General features: G+C 44.9%; 1 protein-coding gene across 5 annotated transcripts in view; it reads right to left on the minus strand.

The window, feature by feature from the left end:
- CDK5RAP2 (CDK5 regulatory subunit associated protein 2) overlaps window positions 1-19477 on the minus strand; it is a 187581-nt gene that overhangs the window by 129071 nt on the left and 39033 nt on the right. For all 5 annotated transcript variants that reach the window (XM_048513449.1, XM_048513448.1, XM_048513447.1 and 2 more), the window contains exon 13: window positions 10460-10633. In XM_048513449.1, the coding sequence (XP_048369406.1) occupies window positions 10460-10633 (174 nt within the window). The remainder of the gene's footprint in view (window positions 1-10459; window positions 10634-19477) is intronic.

Below are 19477 nucleotides of genomic sequence, written 5' to 3' on the forward strand. Positions count from 1 at the left end.
ATGTCACCCACATAAGTCTGCACAGTTGAGATGACTCAGCAGCAACTGGCACACTACATCAATTTCAATAGCTCCGGTGTGTCAGCGGCCCAGCCACGGCAAACAACGGCATCAATTTCCAACCCCGGGACACATCAGCTGCAAAACTCTGACCACATCAATAACTTTGGCGCACCGCCTATAATTCTTGGACTGCAGCAAATTAAACACCCCGGCTGCATTCGTGCAGCTCCCCTCCTCCCGACTGCACAGAATTACCTCCCTAAGTCATTTAAATGAAATGCATACAGGGGGCCGACATCAGCCTGGCAAAAGACCTCTGCAGCTGCGTCCAATGCAAAAATCAAGAAGAAGAAGAAGAAGGAGAAGGAGAAGGAGAAGGAGGAGAAGGAGAAGAAGGAGAAGGAGAAGGAGAAGGAGAAGGAGAAGGAGAAGGAGAAGGAGGAGAAGGAGAAGGAGAAGAAGAAGAAGAAGGAGAAGGAGAAGAAGGAGGAGAAGAAGGAGAAGGAGAAGGAGAAGGAGAAGGAGAAGGAGAAGGAGAAGGAGAAGAAGAAGGAGAAGGAGAAGGAGAAGGAGAAGGAGAAGGAGGAGAAGGAGAAGGAGGAGAAGGAGAAGAAGAAGAAGAAGGAGAAGGAGAAGGAGAAGGAGAAGGAGAAGGAGAAGGAGAAGGAGCAAGGAGAATAGAGAAGGAGAATAGAGAAGGAGAAGGAGAGAAGGAGAAGAAGAAGGAGAAGGAGAAGAAGAAGAAGGAGAAGGAGAAGAAGAAGAAGAAGAAGAAGAAGAAGAAGAAGAAGAAGAAGAAGAAGAGGAGGAGTTTGGATTTATATCCCCCTTTCTCCTGCAGGAGACTCAAAGGGACTTACAATCTCCTTGCCCTTCCCCCCTCACAACAAACACCCTGTGAGGTAGGTGGGGCTGAGAGAGCTCCAAGAAGCTGTGACTAGCCCAAGGTCACCCAGCTGGCGTGTGTGGGAGTGCCCAGGCTAATCTGAATTCCCCAGAGAAGCCTCCACAGCTCAGGCGGCAGAGCGGGGAATCAAACCCGGTTCCTCCAGATTAGAGACCCGAGCTCTTAACCTCCTGCGCCACTGCTGCTCCTACTTGGCCACCTACTTGGCTTTGTAAAATGCCTACTTGCTTTCCTCCTGACGGGGTACAAAGCGGGAACGGTTTTGCACGGAGGAAAATGTTGGGGTGCAAGGCCCTCCTCCCGGCGAAACTTTTCAATCTCCTTCAGATCGAAACCTGAAAGTTGCCCTACTTGAAATAAACATTTTCAGTGGGACTCTCCGATGGTGAAGTTTCCAGACTGGCATTTTTACATACCTCACAGTATCCAATGTAGGCGTGATAAGACTGAAGCAGCAGGCTCGTTAGAAAAGGTAAATGTCCTTGTCCTAAAAAAGTTAGTACATGCCACCACACGTTTTACTTGTCTGGGTTTTCCTTTAGTTTCTGCTCTACCTAAACTGTTTCAACTCTTACCCTCTAAACGTCGCTACAGAGCACTGCACACCAAGACAACTAGACATAAGAACAGTTTTTTCCCGAATGCCATCACTCTGTTAAACAAATAATTCCCTCGATAATGTCAAACTATTTATTATATATTTATTATATAATTACTGCACTACTTTTTTCATCATTCCTATTACCCATCTCCTCCCACCTCTATGACTGTATGACTATAGCCTGTGCTGACATTTCTACATTTTATTTTATGATTTTACATTTTATGTTTTTATTACTATTGATTGTTTCCTGATTGCTTACTAGACCTATATGACAATCATTAAGTGCTGTACCTTATGATTCTTGACAAATGTATTTTCTTTTATGTACACTGAGAGCATATGCACCGGAGACAAATTCCTTGTGTGTCCAATCACACTTGGCCAATAAAGATTCTATTCTATTCTATTCTATTCTATTTTATTCTATTCTACCTGGAATATTGGGTACAGTTCTGGGCACCGCAATTCAAGGAGGATATTGACAAGCTGGAACGGGTCCAGAGGAGGGCAACCAAAATGGTCAAAGGTCAGGAATGCATGCCCTACAAGGAAAGACTTAGGGAGCTGGGTATGATTAGTTTGGTGAAGAGGTGACATGAAGAGAAGGTTGAAAGGTGACATGATAGCCATGTTTAGATATTTGAAGGGATGTCATGTTGGTAACCAAGCAAGCTTGTTTTCTGCTGCTCCGGAGACTAGGACCAGGAGCAATGGGTTCAAGGTGAAGGAAAAGAGATTCCACCTAAACATCAGGAAAACTTTCTGACTCTTAGGGCTGTTCAATAGTGGAATGCATTACTTCAGAGTGCGGTGGAGTCTCCTTCTTTGGAGGTTTTTAAACAGAGGTTGCATGGCCATCTGTCAGGAGTGCTCTGATTATGTGTTCCTGCATTGCAAGGGGTTGGACTTGATGGCCCTTGGGGTTACTTCCAACTCTATGATTCAGTTTTACATTGTCCGTTACATAGCTTAGCTAAGAATAAATTTCTAAGCCTGTGGTTAAGAACTTCCATTGAATGCACTGATGCATCAATTGTGGTAACTATGTTGGATTGTGGATATGTAGAAGTATTGGAAGCATTGGTTAACTTTTTGTGCTTTGTCATCAGCAAACAGTCATAACTGTACTGGAGATCGCATCTATCACACTGCCAACAATATATATTGTTGTTAATGTTGTTAATGTATTGATATAGTGCTGCTGTTATTGGTATTGGCTAATGCTAGGTCTGATGTGTTTAAGTCGCCATCTCTAACTTTGTTTTGTATTTTACAGTTCTTATGTCTTTAGCAGTATTTTTTCTATTTAACGGATACTGTTGTGTTATGTTGTTCACCACCTGAGCCCTATGGGGATGGGTGGGGTAGACATCGAAGAATGAATGAATGAATGAATGAATGAATGAATGAATGAATGAATGAATGAATGAATGAATGAATGAATGAATGAATGAATGAATGAGGGACAGCAATTCTGCACAAGTTGGAGCACAGGAAACCTGAGTTGCTTTCCAGCCACCTCCTTCTCTGCTAGGCCTCCAGAAATTACCATGTCATTCTTTGTACCCGTTCTCGTTGTAGATCTCGGTTTTGCTATTTTCAGTGTACAGGTGGAATCTCAAAAGATGCAACGTGCCTTACTAAGAAATAAAATAAACCCCTCTGCCCTAGAAAACAACCAAGCATGTCAGGGAGCAGGGTTCTATCCTAGCCTTCTTGCCGACAGCTTTGTTTCTATGTGCCAAGAATGGGGTGGTATGGAGGAGCATTCCATTATGAGAGACCCTACCTGCAGTCTGAAATGGTACAGTCCAGGAAAGGTTGACCAGCTCAGTAAGAAAGAGGCCCACAAAATTTAGACTCTTGTTTTCCTACAGCTCCAGCCACTGCGTGTGGCAATGGAGGTGCTGGTAGAACTTCTGTATACACTATCTGGATCAGGATCACAAGGTTAAAGGGAATGAGAGGGAAAAGGCAGCCAGTCAGCAAAGGGGGTTTCAAATGTCCGTGACCAGGAAAGCTTTCCTGCGAAAACACTTGCTGGCCCCTTCACTTCTAGTTAAGGCATTTTTAACGTCTTTGTAGGCATTTTTACATCTTTGCGCACATGGAGGTAAGCAAGTGGCAATGGGCCTGTCAGACTCGGTTTTTATGCTGCTAATGAGCCGTTCTACCCAAGGTTTTAATGCTGCTCTGAATTTTAACGGGGCTACTACTGTTTAGTAGTTTTAATTGTCTGTTTTTAATGGTTCATTTTTAAATTGCTGGCTTTATGGATGGATGGATTTCGTACGCCAGGCCTTTGGCAGAGAGACGGTTCACACACACGAGCAACGGGCTCGCATGCTGTTTTAGTCTTTTAACATCTTTTATCGCTCCACTAGTCTTTGGACCATTTATAGGCCCCTGCTCTTATTCTTGGCTGTTTGACTGTTCATCAAGGCTACAGTTTTATTCTTTCTATTACAGCTTTATTTCCACCATTATTTCCAGTATTTCAAGGTTTTTACGGCTGGTTGTCTGATTTGTTTATTGATGATGTTTTATTGTTTTCAACACAGATGGCAGAAGCCCCTTGGAAGCTAATTTAGACGAAAACAGTTTCAAAGAAATAAGAAGCCACCTTGGGTGCTAATTGATTTTGGAAGAAAAGTAGAGTATTCTGTTTCTCTAAACCAAACCAAATAGGCATTTCGTTCTTTTCCAGCTTTGGCGGGGGGGTGTCTGCTAGATAGCCAAGCTGCTCTCATGATTTATTTATTTTGTACCCTTTCATTATGGTAGTAGATTATTTATATCCCACCCTTCCGCCCATAAAATGGACAGCCAAGATGGTAAACAAAAAAAAATGTAATTACTGTAAAACCTCAAAAGGCACCATTACAAAAGGCAGAATTTTAACCCACTCTTCCTCTATGGAAATTCATGGTATTCCACACCCATGCCAAAAAAATAATAATAATTCTGTGAGCTAGGTCAAGCTAAACCTCAGGGAGATACCTCCAGATCCCAAAACATCAGAGACTATGCCGTTGCGGATGTGGATCTATAGAAACCATAACTCATATTCTTCTGGAATGCTGTCTTCACAGTAACCTGCGCATGATTTTAATTCACCCTTCATTACAAGCTTCCAAGACTTGAGCGCTCCAAGTTCCAGACCACTCGCTTTCTGCTAAGTGACTGTAATCCATCGATCACCTTGGCAGTGGCTAAATTCTTGGAAAGCATTTTAAACACCCGTATTTAAATGTTCTAAAAGTTTTCTCTTTTAAATGGAAATATGCTAATAATTTATATGCCATTAAAGGTGAAAATGAAATGAAATGAGTTAGGTCAAGCTAAGAGGAATGACTTACCCAAGGACAACAACTGAGGGGAGATGGGTCTCCCCACTATGAGCCTGACCCTCTAACCACAATACCAAAGTGATAGATAGATATTTATTACGGCCTTTAGGCCAGCCAATAGTTTAAGAACAGAATACGTGTGAATACATAGCATTCCATTTATACAAAAATATAATATAAATTGTAAATCCATTATAAAATCTACTGATAAATAACATTAACTTCAGGCATTATTACAGTCCTCATCATACAGTACAGCTCTTTGTCTTAATAAGGAACTACGCTGGTTGTGTACCAGTATACAAAATTTAGCTACCTTCTGTGAAATGGCGGAAACACGATCTTCTGATAGCATTCTTACAGAATTTGTATCTGAATTATCTATGAATGGATATACATGACGAGATAACAATGGTTGGATTAACAGCTCCCTTCGTGTAACTTGCAATGCAGTAAGAGATGTGACACTGAGTCTACTTCCCCTGAGCCGCACACACAGGTTCTCCTGTGCCTTGGAATATTTTGGAATCGTCCCATCAGATAAGCTGACGGGAAGGCATCAAAACGAGCCCTAGAAAAAGCCCATCGGCTCCTTGCTGACGTTATATCGGATAGATAAGGTGCAGCTGAAATACCTATCCAATACCAAAGTGATGCCGTGATGGCACTGTCTCACAAATACACACAGGACAGGTAGGAACCTGACCTGAGACGACAGGTATGACTTTATGTTCCCAGACTAAAGGTAAGGAGAATATCCTTTGCTCACAATAAACCCTTTCTTCCCTGTGCCTTGTTGGGGACTGGAAGTAGCATGCAGTCCCATTCCTTTGTGATTAAAATAACACCAAAGCAGGAGGCTACAGGTGCGGGACCAGAGCAAAGCAAAAGATGCCAGTCTGGACTGGTTTCTCAGTATTGCCTCTGTCCACTTTGCAGACTGCTGGGACAAGGGCAGGGAACTGCACGATTGCAGCAACAAGCAGCACTGAACTCATGCATGTGACCCCAAAACAATCCCCATGAACTAACTTATTCATAGAATCCTGTTTCATGCATTTTCCCTGTGTGTTTGGCAGAGATACTTTCTGGGTGTTCAAAGAATTGCAGAAGGGTGATCTGTAAAAATGGGTGGAAGTGGGGGGGAGAGAGGTACTTCTGGGCCCGATAATCTGACATACTTCTCAATTGAGGCAAATTGCTTTAAGGAGAAACCTTACAAGAAGACTAGATCCTGGCTATGTAACTGCTGCTGGTGTATATGTGTGTGTGTGCGCGCGCGTGCGTGTGTGCATGCGTGGGGGGGGACTGGGACTCCAAACAGGCCAAGGCAACTGGTTTTTGTGGGTTTTCTGGGCTATGTGGCTGTGGTCTGGTAGATCTTGTTCCTAACATTTCGCCAGCATCTGTGGCTGGCATCTTCAGAGGTGTATCACAGAGGGAAGTCTGTTGCACACTGGGTCCAGGAACAAGATCTACCAGAAAACGGCCACACAGCCCGGAAAGCCCACATCAACCAGTTGAATCCGGCCGTGAAAGCCTTCGACAACACATGGAAGGCCAAGGCAAGCCTATCAGAAGGCAGTGTAACTGGAAAGGTATTTTATTAATATGACACTGGGAGTCTTTAAGAGGTGGTTAGATGCTGGTCGAGCCCTATGGAAAATGGGCTGTGATTACCTATTTGTCTCCATCACCTAGGAACTGAAGCATGAGACAACAGGGTGTGATTAGCAGATGAGGGCATGTCATTACTGTCAACAGCATCGTTTGCCACTGCAGTTATCGTTTCAGGTGGCAGCCACCACCTGACCAGGTTGGGAGATCAGAAGCGCATTTATTTGGGATTTATTCACTGCGGCCTAAATATGCCCGGCTCTACACTGAGGTGCTAATGTTGTTTTAGACGGCTGGCCTGTGACCTTAACAAATAGCTGGATGGTTAAGTGGAAAGTGAAACTTTTCTATCCCAGACTGCATGCTTCCAAAGGCAGAAACACTTCCATCTAACATTATTGAAACAGAATGAATAAACAGGCAAGGAAAGAAGAACCCTGGGCAGGATATCATTGTTAGCAACTGAAGAAGAAGAAGAGTTAGATTTATATCCCCCTTTTCTCTCCTGCAAGGAGACTCAAAGGAGCTTTCCCTTCCCCCCTCATAACAAACACCCTGTGAGGTAGGTAGAGCTGAGAGAGCTCAGAAGAACTGAGACTAGCCCAAGATTACCCAACTGACATGTGTTCAGTGGTGGGATCCAAAAATTTTAGTAACAGGTTCCCATGGTGGTGGGATTCAAACAGTGGCGTAGCGCCAATGGGGCTGGGCAGGGCACAACGGGGGCGTGGCCGGGCATTCTGGGGGCGGGGCATTAATAATTTCTCTGTTACTGTAAAAAACTCTTACTGTAAAAAAAAAGTTCCTAATTTCCAGCTGGTATCTTTCTGTCCATAATTTAAACTCATTATAGCAAGTCCTATCGCTCTACCACTGCCAACAGAAACAACTACTTCTCCCTCTAAATTGACTGCTGTCAGGTCAAACATTACTTTAATACTCTTTCAAATACTTAATTTTGTTTCTAGAAATCAACAGAAGGATACTTTCCTTAAAGGAACTTTACCATAATTCTAAAACATGTTTTTAAAACAGCCCAACAGGGAGAATTATCCCATTTTCTACCTTCGCTAACCAGCCACATAGGAAACAACAGGACTTTATGATTTTTGGACCTAATGGAATTTCTAACGGAAAAGCAGACCCAATTAGCAACCCCCTCTCGGCACACACAAATAATTAGTAACCCACTCTCGGGAACTGGTGAGAACCTGCTGGATCCCACCTCTGCATGTGTTGGAGTGCCCAGGCTGATCTGAATTCCCCAGAAAAGCCTCCACAGCTCAAGTGTCAAGGCAGGGAATCAAACTTGGTTCTTCCAGATTAGAGTACACCTGCTCTTAACCACTACGCCACTGCTGCTCCCGGTGAACCTTGTGGAATACTATTGGAAATCACAGGCTTGTATTACTGTGGTGGGTTCACATGCACTATGACAGTGGTGGCGAACCTTTGGCACTCCAGATGTTATGGACCACAATTCCCAACAGCCCCTTCCAGCATGGCCAATTGGCTGATGGGAATTGTAGTCCATAACATCTGGAGTGCCAAAGGTTCGCCACCACGGCACTATGACCTCCACGGGAAAGGCGACAGGGCGCATGAGTGGAAATCCTCATTTTGCTCTTCTTCTATAGACACTTTGCTTTAGACTTGTTATATTTTTAATCCTGCATTTCAGACTAAAACAATTCCCCTGCTTTACAGAAGACCAAGTGCAGCTCACCCCTCCTATACCATTCCCGCCCCTCTATTATTCACATTCCTTCTACTATCTATCACCCTTCTGCCCGCTCTTTCTTCCAAGAATTCAGGCAAGCATATACCTTAATGGTTTTATGGATGGAGAATTTTGCACCCCAGGCCTGTTTGGAGTCTATCTCTCTTCCTCCATTTTACCCTCACACCCTCTCTGTAAAATAGGTTGGGGAGGAAGAGAGAGAGAGAGGCCAATTTCACCCAGTGAGCTCCATGACTGAGTGGGTTTTGAATACAGATCTCTCTTGTCTCACACTCTAACCACCGAGGAACGCCGGCTCCGTCCCTCAACCGTGCACTTTACTGCAATCTTCACAACTCATTTCTACCAGCCTTATCAGTGCGTAGATATGTATGAGCGCACTCACACCCAGAAGAATCAAGCCCGGCTCTCTGCTTCATCCTCAAATTCTCACCTTTGCTCCTCTTCCCAGATGCCCAAATTGAGCAGCAAAAACTCTGTTTGGGTGCAGAACCTACAGCATGTTTTCCAAGATACAGATGACCCCATTGTTCAGCTTAGGAGCAGTACCGGATGTGAAAATTACAGTTGGACTCACCATTGGAACAAGGAGCAAAATGTATATGGCAAGGTTACATATTTGCCTAACCCTGCCAATCTTCACTCAGAGCGAGCACCCAATGCGACAAAGAAAGCCTCTCCCAACTGGCTTGTAGGTAACATACCTTCACTGCAGCGTTTGGGACTCTAATTTGGAGAGGAGACGTCTGAGGGGGAATATGGTTGAAGTTTATAAACTTATGCATGGGGTAGAAAATGTCGACAGAGAGAAATTTTTCTCTCTTTCTCACAATACTAGAACCAGGGGGCATACATTGAAAATGCTGGGGGGAAGAATTAGGACTAATAAAAGGAAACATTTCTTCACCCAACGCGTGATTGGTGTTTGGAATATGCTGCCACAGGAGGTGGTGACGGTCACTAACTTGGATAGCTTTAAAAGGGGCTTGGACAGATTTATGGAGGAGAAGTCGATCTATGGCTACCAATCTTGATCCTCCTTGATCTGAGGTTGCAAATGCCTTAGTAGACCAGGTGCTCAGGAGCAGCAGCAGCAGCAGGCCATTGTTTTCACCTCCTGCATGTGACCTCCCAAAGGCATCTGGTGGGCCACTGAAAGTAGCAGAGTGCTAGACTAGATGGACTCTGGTCTGATCCAGCAGGCTCTTTCTTACGTTCTTATGTACCAGTTTTAGAACTGCAGAATCCCTTTCCCATTATAGTCAACAGCCCTGTAGCGGCTTTCCAGGTTATATACATGGGCAATGTGAGACCAGACAAATAGGATACACATTAATCACACACCTGCAGAAACACTAGCAAGACAATTTCCAGCGACCAAATTCAAAATGGCGTCCTTGCTGAATGTACTAGGCAGGCCGGCTGGCTCTGGAGGAAGCCGCCATAAATGTAACACTAAAACTCTTGATCCCAGTCCAGCTCACCTGGGATCATGAAGGGCATTCTGAACTACAGTCAAATCTCCCCCCATCTTCTCCTTGCCCCTCAAGAGGATGCTACTCTTGGCCACCTACTCTCCTTAGTAGTCAAGCTAGGGCCGCGACTCACTTTGTATCCAATTACAGCTCATCCATCCTCCAGCCTCGTCGCTCTTCAGTCCAGAGCACCGCATCCCAAAACATATTTCAGTGCCTTTGTACTGCTCATTCCCACCAATTCAACAGAAACAAGCTTGCCTCCCTCGCTGGCAAGTTGTTCACAAAACCTGTACCTCTCTGTAGACTTTGTAGCATGTGGAATAGGGAGTGGGTGCTTTCTAAGAATGAGAAAAGCTAGTTTGAAGTCCTAGAGGTCAATGGAGAGTCTGACGAAGGATCAGGAACCAGGTCAGAAATACCCGAACCTTTAATTAGGGGCTAATTGTATAGTGCAGGAGGCATCAATGGCAGCTTCATTTGCTCCTGGACCATTTCCTCACCCGTAAGCCGGGTGCAAAGCTCCTTCGGGTCCCAGAATCAGCTGCAAGGATGGATAAGGGACCAAGAGAAGTTCAAGCCTCCGACAAGAATGGAATACTAAAACACAAACCATTCTGTGAACAAGGAGAAACTCCCACTTGGCTTGGAACCCCTGGCTTTCCCTGCTGTACCATATAAATACCAGCAGGGAGGCAACATTTCCAATAGCCATTTTCATTCGGAAAGATAACAAGAAAAAGGAGAGAGAGTCAAACCTACCTCAAATCCCTGGAACATTTTAATCATGGCATGCGGAGATTCAACAGCACGCTTTTCCTTTGCCGAGGCTTCATTCTCCCTCTGCAGAATCACGTGATCATCTAAAAGACTTTGAGGCCTCTCCAACGGTTCCTGAAACTCCCCATCCTTTCCTTTAATCATCCCATCTAGTTCCTAAGAAAAAAACAGAGAGAACACACGACAATGAAGCATGCAAAGTTAACGACTTTGAACAAACAATTTATGTGCTGGCTCATGGTGGAAAAACCCATATGACTGTGCCATGTCCTTGAAGATGCCAGCAGTCAGAGTCAAAGTGAGGGGAAACTGCACCTGGGGCGCGCGTGCGCCCTGCCGCAGCATTGCCCGCCCCCACCCCACAATGCCCCCGCAATGCCCCCTCAATGGCCCAGCCACTCCTCCACCGCTGCTCCACCCGGGGCGTGCCCCCCCCCCTGTGGGCGCTACGCCACCGCCAGCAGTAGATGCAGGTGAAACAGTAGGAGCGAAAACTACCAGTCCACGGTCACACAGCCCAGAAAACCCACAACAGCCAGCTGATTCCGGTCATGAAAGCCTTAGACAATACAACGTTTATGATCCTACAAAGCAGCCTTGCCTGGAGTCACACCATTAGTTTGAATGTTCCCTGCACAGTCTCCTGTGACTGGTACAAGCTCTCCAAGTTGAGCAACAAATATTAAGGAAGGACATGATAGAGGGTTATAATATTGTAGGTGAGGTGTTAAGAGTGGATAAAGAGAATGTTGTGTCCTCTCTCTTATAACACTGGACTTTACAGACCCGTGAAGATGATGGGCAGTAGATTTCGGAGAATTAAAAAGCACTTCCTCGTGTGCTGCTACAAAGTGTAGTGAATGCTCCTAATGTAGTTAAAATGGAATTGGAAAAAATCATGGAAGCATCCAGTTGTCTACCATGTCAGACAGGATGGTGGACTAGATGGAACACCGGTACAATCCAGGTCAGCTTCTCTTATGTTGTTAAGACAGGCAAAATTGCCATATATATCAAGTCAGGCTATTGGTTCATCAAGCCGAGTTAATATCTGCTCTTACCAGCAGTGGCTCTCTATGGATTCAAATGATCTACACCCTAGGTGTCAAATTCGTAGCCCTCCAGATGTTATGGACTACAGTTCCCATCATCCCCCGCAAGCATGATGCTGGCAGGGGATGATGGGAACTGTAGTCCATAACATCTGGAGGGCCATGAGTTTGACACCTGTGATCTACACGGTTGACAATCAAAGGAGCACCTTCAGTGAAGTGGCTGGCTCACAAATTATAACAGGAAGTCCCGCCTTCTTGGCTTTTTTAGGTGATGTGGCTAATCAGGAAGTTATGCGCAGAACCACATGGCAAGTCTAGTAGCATGCCATGGCCACAGCCTGGCCCCCCCTGCTACAAGCACACTCGCAAAGAGATGTGCTGTCAGGGGAAAGTCAGCAGTTGCTCAATTAACTATTCATGCATCCAAACTGGACTGTCAGTATTACTGTCAGCCAAGGCTTCTAGATCGCTGGCAGATCACCTAGCCAAAAGACATTCTGGATGCTGGTTTGATTTCATGGTAATGTTCTTGAATCTGATTTGTCAACTTAGCATAGAACCACAAATTAATCACCTTTAAGGAAATAACTCCAGTAATTTGAACCAGAATTGCTAATGAGGGAGGATCAAACACCTGGAATACCCCCATGGGTGAAGTCAAGAGGCTGAAACCAAAAGAGTCTCTTTCGTGAGCAAAAGGGAGGGGTTGGGGGGGGGGAGAGAGAAAAATCCTCCCTAGCAACCAAAAGGCTCATCTGGATTCAAGCCGCAGTTAAGAATCTTGAACTGCTTTCTGAAGCATTGGTTTCTGGGAAGCAAACAAAGGCAGCAAACGTCTGGGAATTTTCTTAACTCATCTTTAGTAGAGCAGAAAAAAAATATTGATATGAGCATTAGCAGCTCTATTGCAGTTTACCCAAAAAATAAATAAAAACCCACCCTGAACATCTTAGGTTTAAATAAGAGAGCGAATGAAGCATGCCCAAACTCTGCAATATAATCAAAAGCAATGGGCTGTCGTGGAAAAAAGAAATCAGAAGAACCATCTCAAAATAGAACATTTGGTTCTAATTCCTAATCGGTTCTCTTCTGTCTCGCTCTGGCGCTCAAGTCTGCCTACTGGGAGCATGGGATCCTTCTCAGTGGCACTGTCGGTTAAGCATGTGACGACCAAATCTTGGCTTTGCATTTCTTGACTGCTGTCACTCAAAAGAGTGTCGGGATCAAGTGCCAATGTCTTGTCTTTCTCAACCATTTCGCCATGAGATTTCTCAAGCTGATTTCGGAGGTCCTCATCGAGAAAAGCAGGAGGGAGGAAGTTAGCCAGTGAGTAAAACAGAGCTTCGTTTACCCGAGTACACAAGAAGTTTCACAAAAGTCTTCAAAGGAAAGGCTTGTGTTAAGTTTCAGTTTTCATTGCTTTATGTTACTCATGCTCCACAGGGTTCTCAAAGCAGCTTTCAAGCCAATGCAATCTAAAAGCAACTAAAAAAACAACATCCCACCTCTCAAAACTAATTTCTCTGCACAGAATCCTTATTCATAACTTTCAGAGCATATTTTCACAGGAAAAAACATTGTGTAACTCTTACCTATCAAGGAGATCACACAGTCTGGCAATCTCAAGCCTTTGGAAAAATGTATTCAAGATCATCAGATTTTTTTTACATTTTTATTTCTGCTTTCCAGACAAAGAGTGGAAAGTGGATATCCTAACTTGGCCCTCCTTACTTAAAAACAATTTCCTCTGATTTGTGCAAAACTGGGGAGCACCGCAAAAATGGATGGAGCTTAAGATAGCAACCAGAAAGAAATTTGGGGAAAGGATTGCTTGTGTCATTGTTGCTGAGATAATAATTAAGAGTTGTCAAGGTGACCCCTCATGGGATTTTCAAGAAGATATCAATTGAGCAGTGTCTTCTAAATAGCAATCCTCGTTTTCCTTGGTGGTTTCCCATCCAAGTACAAACCATGACACAGGTGTTTAGCCATTGCCTTCCTCTACATATCAACCCTAGTCTACCTTGGTGGTTTCCCATCTAAGTAATGACCCCACTTATCTTCTGAGCTCTCATGAGCTAGTCTGGGCTATCCAGACTGAAGTTTAGCTACAGAAGTTCCAAGAGTCTCCAGAAACTGCTCCAGCCCTAGTTTTCCAACTCGCACAGATCTGCAAGGTTTCTGTTCACTGACCACACTTCTCTGCTAGAATTTAACAGTGTGGCAAACACCCACATTCTGCAAGGAACCCAAGACAGCCCACATTTTCACTTTCTTTTTCTTCTCCCAGAAATCCCTTGCGATAGATAAGGCTGAGAGCAACAGGTCCATGGTGACCTAGATTGGATCATTCAAGCAGGGACTTGAATGCAGGTCTCTCCTATCCTAGTCTAATGTTTTTACTCCTGTGAAACGTCAGACCTCTGGATCGCACAAGACTGAGCAAGTTTCAAGCAACTACTGTCAGCTCCATGAACCAGTCAAACGGGAGCACTGGGTGATTCCATGCAGGCCAAATATAGGAGTGTGGAAAAAAGGGTTAAGGGGAAGAGTTTCCCACAGAACTCCCCCCCCCCCATGCTTCTAACCCATTATATTTGGCTGAACCCATGAAATGAAAATAGCTAAATTAGCGATGTTTTCCCTTTAACCTGGGTTTCAGATGCTTCCTGCAGTGTTCTGTTCCCCACCTTCTGTCCACCATTATGGTGGATTCTCCAGGTAGCCGCCATTAAAGTGGATCATCTAGGTGGCTGCCAGTGGCGTAGGAGGTTAAGAGCAGCAGTGGCATAGGAGGTTAAGAGCTCGTGTATCTAATCTGGAGAAACCGGATTTGATTCTCCGCTCTGCCGCCTGAGCTGCGGAGGCTTATCTGGGGAATTCAGATTAGCCTGTACACTCCCACACATGTCAGCTGGGTGACCTTGGGCTAGTCACAGCTTCTCAGAGCTCTCTCAGCCCCACCTACCACACAGGGTGTTTGTTGTGAGGGGGGAGGGACAAGGAGATTGTAAGCCCCTTTGAGTCTCCTACAGGAAAGAAAGGGGGATATAAATCCAAACTCCTCCTCCTCCTCCTCCTCCTCTTCCTCCTCCTCCTCCTCCTCCTTCTTCTTGGGAGGAGGGATTCTCAGGTGCGTGGTTCACAGGAAAACACAGGGTTTCTGTTGTGAACCATGCTACATCCTGGCACTGGGATCACAGCAATCCTGGATGGCCCCCACACCCGCTGTGCAATGACGAGACAGGCAACAGGTTCATTAACCCATTTGTGTTGCCTGTGCAGAACGGGCCACCACGTTGTGCCTGTGCAGAACGGGCCACCACATTGTGGCAATCTGAGCACATGCCACAGACGGACTCTAACAATAACCAAAAGAGTGTTGGCCTGATTTGGATTCATTGGGAGTTTTTTTAGTTGCACAAACTGAGCCATTTGAAAGTGGGGGGGAACTATCCATCACTAGAGCACTTAGAAGAAAGTCAATTGGTTTCCACGCATCAGCTAATAGAACACCAGCGGCCCTGCTCCAAGATGCTTTCTGCCAATGTGTACCTCAAGGGACCACTCCATGATTAATAACAGTTGGACTTGGAAAACGAATGGGGAGCACTTTTAATGAACGTAGGCTGAAGGTCAAAACAGGTGCCCCCTCCCTCGTTGAATGGAAACAGGGGAGAGGGTGGAAACTTTTAAGGGCAAAACTCTCAATCAAAATTCAAGAAGGGAAGGAGAAAAACAAATGGCAGGCCCAGCCCAATTAATTGTGGTCCTTCCCCAGTTAAGTTATCAACAAGGATTGTTCCAGGTATACCCATCTAACTAAATCATCGGCATTGAAGATTAAGGTCTAGATAAGACAGCTAAATGCAGTCGCTCGGCAGAAATCTTGGATTGGGGGATTTGCCTCAGCAATTCTACGACTTCACTGCGCAAACCCAAAGGGTTGACTTGTACACCTGCAACATTCTCTAATACATCATCAGAGGCGCTTCTCTTTGGTGAAGCTGCATGTAGCTCAGTGCTCTCTGGGATTTCATAAGATCTGCAAAATCCATCCCAAGTCCCAAAACGTTAACGCTCCACAGGAGAAAAAGAAACATCTTTAATCTGCAGCACAGATATAGCATTGGAGAGTCTCCGTCTTCTGTCAAGCCTGCAGGATACGGTGGGAAAGCTTGGCTGGAAAGACTGGATTTGTTGATTTGGGGGCTTACAGCTGTGCACGTTCCAGTGTTGAACTGTACCTGGGTCTTTCTCTAATTTGATACAATGATCACTTAGGCTCTTTCCACACATGCAGAATAATGCACTTCCAATCCGCTTTCAATGCACTTCGCAGCTGGGTTTTATGGTGTGGAATAGCAAAATCCACTTGCAAACAATTGTGAAAGTGGATTCGAAGTGGATCATTCTGCATGTGCCGGAGGAGCCCCAGGGAAATTGCTCACTTGTCCAAAGCCGGCGCTCAAGAGTGCCTTGAGCGCCTACAACCAGTACTGACGACAGGATCGAAGCTGTGGATTCCAAAGCATGTAATCGAATCGATGGAACACACTGAGCCATGGAACCAAGTGGTGATGATTTCTTTCTCAAAAGAGAGTGTGGAAGAGCAGAATTGGGACTCCAGAAGGCGTCCTCGGTACATTTTAAACAGTAAGGACAGGATTCTCTCTTGTGGGTCACCCCACAACAGGAACAAGTTGTACTCACCCGAGGCAGCGAGCTGCCTGCCCTCCACAATTTTGATGCTATTTAAAGTTAAGCCATTGTGATATACACAGTGTGAGAAAGAAAGGACATGTGACTGAGACAAAGAAAGAAACAGAGAAACAAGGACTGGCATCTGCTAACCGACACTAACTGTTGTTTTACCTTTGCTAAAAAAAAGCTAGAGAAAAAACATCAAAAAGTGCAAAAGGTATGGAGAAATGAACAAATGCTAAGAGGGGGAAAATAAAGGCACATCAAGAGAACACAGAGTTGCTAACAACTAGGCGGTCAGGGGAGAACTAAGGAGGTCGTTCCTCTCTTTGTGCATTTACAGAGTGACAAAACTCTCCTCAGGGAAGGAGATTGGAGCACCAGTTTCTGAGCTAGAGTTCTAGATTTGACAATTTGTTTTTATTGATTGTTATTCAGATTCAGAGACCTTTATTAGGTACATACAACATACGGACAAAGAACAGAAGTAAATCCAGTAAAGAATAGTGTGAATATTGTGAACAGAAGCCAAGGGAACCTAATCCAAAATGCGCAGCAGAAATTTGGCTGCGGGTTCAGTTATTTCAGCCTCAGGATTGTTGAGCAAAGAAGTAATTTTTGCACTGCTAGGAAGGTCCCAGAACCCGACCAAGATTAAGGTGTACCCGGGGTGAAGAAAAAGAAGCCTGCACAGATGACACTTGGTTCTTGACATGAGGACCCTTTAGAGTTTTGGTTAAGGTCAGGTTCTCTAGAAGCAGCTGTTGATTGTTATTGATAGGAATTTTAGGTATGATTTTAGGTTTCATGCCATTGTAAGCCACCCTGAGCCCTTTGGGGGGTAGGGCAGGGTAAAAATATAAAAATAATAAATAAAAGAAAACTTTCAAAAGTTGCTTTTACAGCAGTGCAGAAGGTGGTACCGCAGACAGACTGTGAAGAAGAACAAAGAATGCATGATCAGTGCACAAGGATCATTGTTAAGCAGCTCAGTGGCAACGTGATGATCCGGATTTACAGCCTCCATCGCCATTCTTTGGAGCACAAACTGCTTCCTATCGGGCCTAACCATGATTAACTTTGTGGGCAACGACCCAGAGGATTTCCTGCATCCCTATTTATCTACCAAAAGGAGTTTTCCTTCCTCTCGCCCTCTTGGTAAAAGTACTCCCAGGGGAGCTAATAGAATAATAATCAACAAATAATTAAAAGGCACAGAAGCAATTAAGATGGCAAAAGGGAATATCAAAATATCCAAAGTTCAACCGCCAACATCAATAATTATGAGCAGAACACCCCCAGAACCAGGGCTAGCGGATTGCTCTAAAACTGCTCTTAGTGATGTCTCAGTAAATGCCAACCGAACAAATAAACTCAGCTATTCAAAAAACATAAAATAGAAAAGCGGGAGAAAAAGGGAACACTAACCAATTGCCTGGGGGTGGAGTGGGGGGATTTTTATCTGTTGGCTTAGACCCAGACAAATGTCTGTGGGGAGGACATTCCAAACCTCAGGTACTACAACAGCGAAGTCCCCGTCTTTGGTACCCACTCGCCTCAATTCCCAAAGAACAGGTACATCAGAAGGCCTCTGAAGTTTGCCTTCACCACCAGGGCTAGGTCATGTGGGAGAAGGCATTACCTGCCAGTGACCCTGGGCCTTGTGTTGGGGCCCTGCTTCCACAAGATATTGTGGGCATATGGCTTAGGGCTTTCTCAGCAGGTGTTGGGGAACCCTAGTGTAGGCTGTGCTAAAGAGTACTCTGTGCTAAAGAGCACTCACTTGCATTTAACTTAGGGTCATTCCACACATGCAGAATAATGCACTTTCAAACTGCTTTCAGTGCTCTTTGAAGCTGCGCGGAATAGCAAAATCCACTTGCAAACAGTTGTGAAAGTGGTTTGAAAACACATTATTTTGCGTGTGCAGAAGGGGCCTTAGTTCTGAATTTTTTTAAAAAAAAGGAGTTCTGGTAAAAGGACTCTCAAGACCCTTCCCCCTGCTGCTATTCAGCCTCCCTGGGAAAAGCAACAACAACAACAACAATAACAACAGGAGGAGGAGGAGGAGGAGTAGTTTGGATTTATATCCCCCCTTTCTCTCCTGTAGGAGACTCAAAGGGGCTTACAATCTCCTTGCCCTTCCCCCCCCACAACAAACACCCTGCGAGGTGGGTGAGGCTGAGGGAGCTCTGAAGGACTGTGACTAGCCCAAGATCACCCAGCTGGCATGTGTTGGCGTGCACAAGCTAATCTGGTTCACCAGATAAGCCTCCACAGCTCAAGTGGTAGAAGGGGAATCGAACCCAGTTCTCCAGATTAGAATGCACCTGCTGTTACCCACTACACCACGCTAGCTCACAAAGCAACCCGGCTTGGCAGTTTTGAAACACAGCACTTTCTCTTTCCACTATTCCTTTGCTTGGCTTCACAAATTTTAAAAATGTACAGGAGGAAGAAACATGCAGCTATAACATAATGGTGAGCTTGGTCATGTAAGAAGAGAGGCAACGTGTGTTCTTCACCACCCAGCCTTAATTGCTTAACCGTGGTATAAAGCAACTGACAGCATTATCATCGACAGAATCCCTATGAGGTTTCCTCAAACCCAGCTCCGTCGAAAGGCTGCCTTCCTTAGAATGATTTTATTTTAGAGATCATTTAATTTCCCAACCAGAAGCTCACATTACGTCTCATTCCGAACAGAGTGGGATTTAAAAGACGGAAATTGGGACGGTTCATTTTGTTAGCTTTATGAACTGGCAAGAAAGCAGAGCAGCCGTCTCGGCGAACGTTAATAGAACAGGTTGCTAGGAAGCTCATTCACGGAGATTTTGCACCAGAGTCCTCAAACGCTTTCCTATTTGTCAAATAACAAAAATATTGCGATCTGCTCCTTGCTCCCCCCTGCCTACTTAGTGGGTAACAGAGCGCATTCATGGAGGTTCTGGGGAAATGGGTTTAACTGTATAAAATGGAAGCAGTTCTTGTGCCGATACACCAGCAACAGGAAAGATGGCCAGGGCTGCCGTTCTAAGAAGAGGGAAATAACAAAAACCCTGCTGGATCACAGCAAAGGTCCGTCTAGTCCAGCATCCTGTTCTCACAGAGGTCAGTCACATGCTCTTGGACAGCTTGCAAGCCAGGCGTGGAGGCCAAAGACTTCCTCTGTTGTCCTGTCTCAGCAACCAGCGTTCAGAGGTGTGTTGCTTTTGACATGGAGGTGCCATTCAGCCATCAT

The sequence above is a fragment of the Sphaerodactylus townsendi genome, linkage group LG12 (assembly GCF_021028975.2).
Source record: "Sphaerodactylus townsendi isolate TG3544 linkage group LG12, MPM_Stown_v2.3, whole genome shotgun sequence".
Lineage (NCBI taxonomy): Eukaryota > Metazoa > Chordata > Lepidosauria > Squamata > Sphaerodactylidae > Sphaerodactylus > Sphaerodactylus townsendi.